General features: G+C 38.0%; 1 protein-coding gene across 1 annotated transcript in view; it reads right to left on the reverse strand.

Annotated features, from left to right (window-relative positions):
* Positions 1-886: 886 nt before the first annotated feature.
* Positions 887-6,094, reverse strand: part of tmem163a (transmembrane protein 163a) — a 65,336-nt gene continuing 60,128 nt past the window's right edge. The window contains exons 6-8 of the mRNA XM_014024872.1: positions 3,098-3,209; positions 1,809-1,950; positions 887-1,722 (exon numbers count right to left, since the gene is read on the reverse strand). Coding sequence (XP_013880326.1) covers positions 1,662-1,722; positions 1,809-1,950; positions 3,098-3,209 — 315 coding nt within the window. The 3' untranslated portion in view covers positions 887-1,661. The remainder of the gene's footprint in view (positions 1,723-1,808; positions 1,951-3,097; positions 3,210-6,094) is intronic.

Consider the following 6,094-nt stretch of genomic DNA (forward strand, 5'->3'; position numbering starts at 1 on the left):
GCAGCCTCAGGACCACACAACCACAACACTGACCACCAGCTACTGCAGCCTCATAAGATTATTCCTATAGGTAGGAATATATAATACAGCCYGATATTTACTGTGCACATGCCTGGTACTTTTAAGTACTTAGCAAGTACACAAACAAGTCATTTCACAATAACGCCCAGTCTTTGTAGGTATCAGGTACACACATCCTGTATGCACCTGGATTTATACCTGGTACTTACCCAGTCTGGACAGGGTACATCCCTGGTATTTGGCTAATACTTAGCTGATACCTTACAAATAAGGATCAGGTACTTTATGTACTTATTACAAACCTGGTACCTACAGAGTTCAGGCCAGAGTTGTAAAGTAACTAAGTACAAATACTTTGTTACTGATCTTAAGTAGAAATTTTGGTTATCTACTTTGCTTGAGTAATTATTTTTCAGCGTACTTTTTCCTTCTACTCCTTACATTTTTACACCGTTATCTGTACTTTTTACTCCTTACATTTTTTTAAAAAGGTAAGAAGTAGAAAGTCATTTCTCCTATTTCATTTTGGTTTGTTATTGTTTAAATAAATACTATCCTAAAAAATTGTGGCTCCTGGATAGATTTAATTGTGGTTGGATGAGAAGTATAAATATATACCATTCTGATACTGTATTTAGTGTGTACATAATCCATCAAAGCTGCACACCTTTAGAAAAAATATTTTTGAAGAGGTCACCTCCCAATAAATGTATTTTGGAAAATCTAATCATTCATTTTTACTCAGTACTTTTACTTTTATTACTTAAGTGTATTTTATGTCAGAAATTTACTTTTAGTACAAAATAAATCAGATACTTTAAGACTTTTGCTCAAGTATTATTCTTAAAAGAGACTTTAACTTTTATCAAAGTAATTTTATGATAAGAAACTTGTACTTTTACTCAAGTATCACTTTCAGGTACTTTATACAACACTGCATTCAGGCTGTATTATAAAGTAACTTGTTACTCTGTGCTTGTGTGCCACATACACAGTAAATACCAGTCAGTACATACCAGATATGTACTTAGTATACTGTATTAGGCAAGTACCTAGTACACCAGGCAAATATCCATTATGAATACTTACACTTACTCACATATTAGGTTGTTTAATGTATTGTTGCATTATCGTAAAGCTAATTTAACATCTTATTCAGTAAACTAGAAAGAACATTTTTTCAGGCATTGCATTTGATGAATTTGGATTTAAAAACAAAAAATATTAAATAAATAAAATGTTAGCCTAATTATTGTTTTCTAACCAGCATTTTTACTGCCTGTCTAAATAAATTCCTTCTATAACATTTCCAGGGTGTTTAGCGCAAAAAAAGCTAAAAGAGAATAAGTGACAAAAAAGAGGAATTCTTTCTTTTCTCATGTTTTCTCAAAGTCTCTCAGACGTGTGAATTTATGAATGTACTATGTACACTATGTACAGCATATGTGCACATATATTCACATATTTGTAAGTATAGGGAGATGTGTGTGTGAGAGTGTGTGTGTGCTGTGTTTATAAATCTGCAAGTTATGTAAGAGCGTATGAAAGACAAGAGAGAAGAGGGCAGGAGGCACCCAGGTGTGTGTGTGCGTGTGTGTGTGTTTGTCTAAAACGGCTCATCCAATCAGCTTTCGGCTCTTTCACTCGAAGCGTTCGTAATTCCTCGTCTGTCTGACTCGTGGCACCATGTCTTTCAGGAGCCTGAGGACACAAAGACAATCAGAAAACGTGCAGAAAACGTTCCGGAGTCAATATTTATGGGAGACTCCTGTTGCGTTGTCTCTTACTTGACTCCATACGCCAAAATGATGAGTCCGATCAGGACTCCGATGGTTCCATCTAGGAACCAGACATCGGGGTGCTGCTTGAAGACTTCAGCGCTGATCAGAATGGAGAATCCCATGATAGCTCCGACCAGAGAGTTAAAGCCTGAAAAACACGAATCCTTCAGTACAGAAAGAAACCTGACTTTAATTTCTTAAAGGGATCCATGATTAGTTGTAACATTAGACTTTATTTAATAAACATGCATTTTAACTGTAAAATAAACACTGTAAAAATACTTGTTTAGTTTGTATAATTTTTTAACTACAAGTTTAAAAATATAGTGCACGGACGCAGCCATTTTATTTACACACAAAGCATTCTGGGTAAATGATGACGTGGGTAGGTCATCGGTGCGAGGCTGCTAGCGAGCTATATCCACCCTGAAGGTTAATCTTGGACAATATCTGATGATCGACTCTTTTAAATGAAACCAGAGAGCGTTGACAGAGAGGAGAAGGTAGAAATGACTCAGCCTGGAACTGAAAATATGGATGAAGGGCCTCAGTTTAGCTAGTTTGTCGCACCAGCAGCGAGTTAATATGTATAAGGCAATATAGCGTTGGCGCTAGCACAAAGGCTAACAGGCTAAGCTGAGGTTCTTCTTCCATGAAGTAGCTCTGTTGTCCTCCATCCATATTTTCAGTTTCAGGCTGAGTCGTTTCTAGAAATTGCTGAAACAATTTTGTGTGAGCTCTCTGTTTACAAGCCTAGTAGTGAGAAACTGTTTTGATTGGTTGTTTCGGAAATGTGGTGTGTTTGAGGAAATGGGAAAATTAGGTTTCATGGTGCAGTCACACACTTCCTGGTCACAAAACGTTCTGTAAGTGTGCATATTATGGCAAAAATTATTTGTCATTAAATCTGATTTTAACATTACTTTTATAAAGTTTGAAGTTCGTACTGTCCAATCCAGCTCACTGTTTTTTTTACAGAAGCCCTGTGAAAGCATCACAGCTTTGCTGATCTCAGAGTGTTAAAAGAAAAAAAAAATCCTGTATCCACATCGTGATCTGGAACATCACCAAAATTTAAAGGTGTGTTCTTTGGCAAAGTACCCACATGTGGTAAAAATGTCATGACAATCCGTCCACAAGTTTTTGAGTAATGTTGTCCACAGACAGAAYGACAGACAGAAATACGCAACTGAAAACATTACCTCGCCGTTGGCGGAGGTGGTAATCTTAATCAAAAGACATTCATTCACAAAATGAAGGCCTTTGAGTTTTATTGGTTGAAATGAATATTGTACCATCAGTGATGAGTGCCCGACTGGTCAGCTTTTTTCCCAGCATGAACTTGGCCACAGCCAGCATGGCACAGGAGAGCCCACTCACTATGGATACGCTGAAGAGGAAGTCATCCTGGTGAAAAATAAAAAAAAATAACACACATGTAAACACGGCGGGGGTCAGGTAAAAATAAACTATGAAAAAGTGAAAGAAAAAGCAAGGAACAGGTGCAGACCGAGCTGCTCAGCTTTGGTCGGAGCACCGCTAGACTTCAGCTCAAGGTCAAACAGATGATGCCTTGAAGTGTTGTGAAGCTCGGGTGTTTTTACTGAGTCTCAGACGGACTCAGCAGAAACGCAACTTGACCCCTGAGTGTCGATCTCTCAGATTTAATTGGTTCGCACCGAGGAAGGACAGACAGGGAACAGAAGGAGGCAAGGAGTAAACAAAGGAAACGTGACAGYGGAGGACGCACCGCCTGCGACAATCTGTGACTTTCTATTCAAGACTTTTGGTCGAAGCACATTTACATATTATTAGATTTATTAAAGCTTTTTTAAATTCATTTAGTTGACATTTGATTTTTAACATGAAACATTAGACTTCAGGTTTAGATCATTAATGATAAATGAATGTTGTTGCATTGCTGTTAGATTTGACCATCTTGTTATATTTAACAAAAATAAACTCAACCACAAAATCTGCATGTATCCAGTGTTTTTCACATTAAATATTGTGTTTTGTACTCCTATAAAACATGGTATAAACTATGAATTGTCTTCTTTGTCTGACCTTCATGTTGCTACCTCCTCTCAAGGATGAAACTGCAAGTGTGTCTGTTGTTTTGCAGTRTAAGCTGCTGATGGTGGGTATTTATTTAAGACTCAGTCACTTATTTTGCTGTTTTTTCTTCAAAAATAACCCCAGGTTATGTCTGAACTGATTCTTTTATGAAAATTTGAAACAGAAATTGTATTGTTAGAACTTAAACGGCACCAAAAAGATATTTGTGGTTAAGCAAAGATAAATGGGACACAGACACTAACAGACGATACTTTGTTTATCATACAGTATCTAGTGCACATTTAGGAGGTTTTATACACTTTAGTATTTCAATACAAACAGTAAATGGAGTCTAGAGTCCTAAAGGCAAAAACATAAAAAAGATGATTTTACTTTGTTGAAATATGTTCAAACGACCAAGAGAAACAGAGTTTTTAGTGATGCATCCATTTAAGGAATGGTATAGGTTTTTAATTATAGTTTGAATTCAGAAAACTCCATAAGGCAAAATATCCTTACATTGTTATTTTTGCTTCAATACGAGCTTAAAAATAAAAATAAACAGAGAGGAAGCTGCTTCTCAGGACATAAAACAACAGAAAAGCTAATTTGACAGATTTACCAAACCTCTGCCAGCCTCGCTGGTGTGTTCACATTCTTTTTGCTGTCAATCATATTTTCTTTTTTTAAAGTGTTTTGTGTCTCGCTCACTTTCTCTGAGCTGTTTTCAGTGGCTCACTGCAGCACGAGGGGAACTCCTTTCTACTTAGTAACAAGTCATCTTTTTTATGCATCATTTAAGCAGGAAATCTCACTCGTCGAGGTCTTTTTAACAGAGCAAAGCCCCTCAGCTCTTTAGCGGTGTAATGTGTGCATATATTTTAATCGTTGCGTCTCCCCGCCGCCCCTCAACAGAGTTAGTGGGGGGCAGCTCCCAGCTCTGGATTTAATCAGGTACGAGACACAAACAGGCAGTCAGAGCTGCTCCAGAGGACGTGATGCGAATCATGATGTCTGCTTTTCTTCACCTCCTGTCCACTTGATGTGATTTTACAGCCCAAGTCGGCAACATTTTACAGTATTCCCCAACTGTATCGATTTCCCCTCAGGTTCTTCGGCTTCTACATCTCTCAGAGCACAGAAACACAGCTGAGTTTTATTATAAGAAACACCATTTTTCCTCATTTATTATCAGCTGCAAGTCATTTTAGATGTTTTGCACGGTCACAGATCCACCATCCCTGCGACACCGATGCACAAACACATCACGCCTGCTACTTCAAATCACCTGCTACTGCTTTTTTTGATGAAGACTTCAGTGAGGAGGCCCAAAGGTGTAAACAGACTGTGCGTGATAATAAAACACATCCTAGCAGACAGATGAGGATGGCTGGTWGTGAAAAGAATAAAATGATGCAGATGAGAACAATAAAATAGAGGCAGACTGGTGCAAGGCAAAAAAAACAACAACAATTGAGTTGAGGGGGAGAGAAGCTGAATACATTTGAAAAAGACGAAACTGTTCCAGCCTTTAAACTAAACTGCAGCCACACATTTTGCCATAACAAGGTTCTTGTGAAAGTCGTTTACAAAAAAAAAGAAGAGAAAAAACAAAGGCAGGTGGCTGAGAACACTTTTAACCAAACCAATTAGACCCAAGTTACATGCTGATTCACTGCACCTTTACAGTCTGTTGTTGTTGTTTTTTTTCTTTTCTTTTTTTTTTCTTGGTGTTAAGTATGCCAGCATCCATTGCAGCCCATATTTGCATGCTGGATGTTTAAATCTGGAGAAAAAAGCACAAAATCTGACAGAAGAGGTGAAGAAATGAGTGAAAAGCTGGCAGAGAGTGTCAAAAAGACAAATAGTGGTAATGGGATTTCACTGGTGTTAGGAAAATAATACCCTGGGACCAAACACACACACAGACACATTCACACACACACAGTCTGGTGCAGCTATCTTTATGGGGACCTGGCAATGACTTCCATTAGTTTCTACAGCCTGACCACCAACCCTAAAGCTAACCTCACAGGCACGTACAGTGGATGACCCTGAAGCTAACCTAAACTCAATTAACATCTTAGCCTTAAACTTAACCCTTGACCCACCATTGATGTTTACCCTCCATGAGACTAGATTCAAGTCCCCATAAGTACCAGTCAGGGTCCCCCCTAAGTAGCCTTAGGTCCCCACAAGTAGGTGTGCATGCAAAAAATAATAATAATAATAAT

This window comes from Austrofundulus limnaeus, unplaced genomic scaffold (assembly GCF_001266775.1).
Source record: "Austrofundulus limnaeus strain Quisiro unplaced genomic scaffold, Austrofundulus_limnaeus-1.0 Scaffold443, whole genome shotgun sequence".
NCBI lineage: Eukaryota > Metazoa > Chordata > Actinopteri > Cyprinodontiformes > Rivulidae > Austrofundulus > Austrofundulus limnaeus.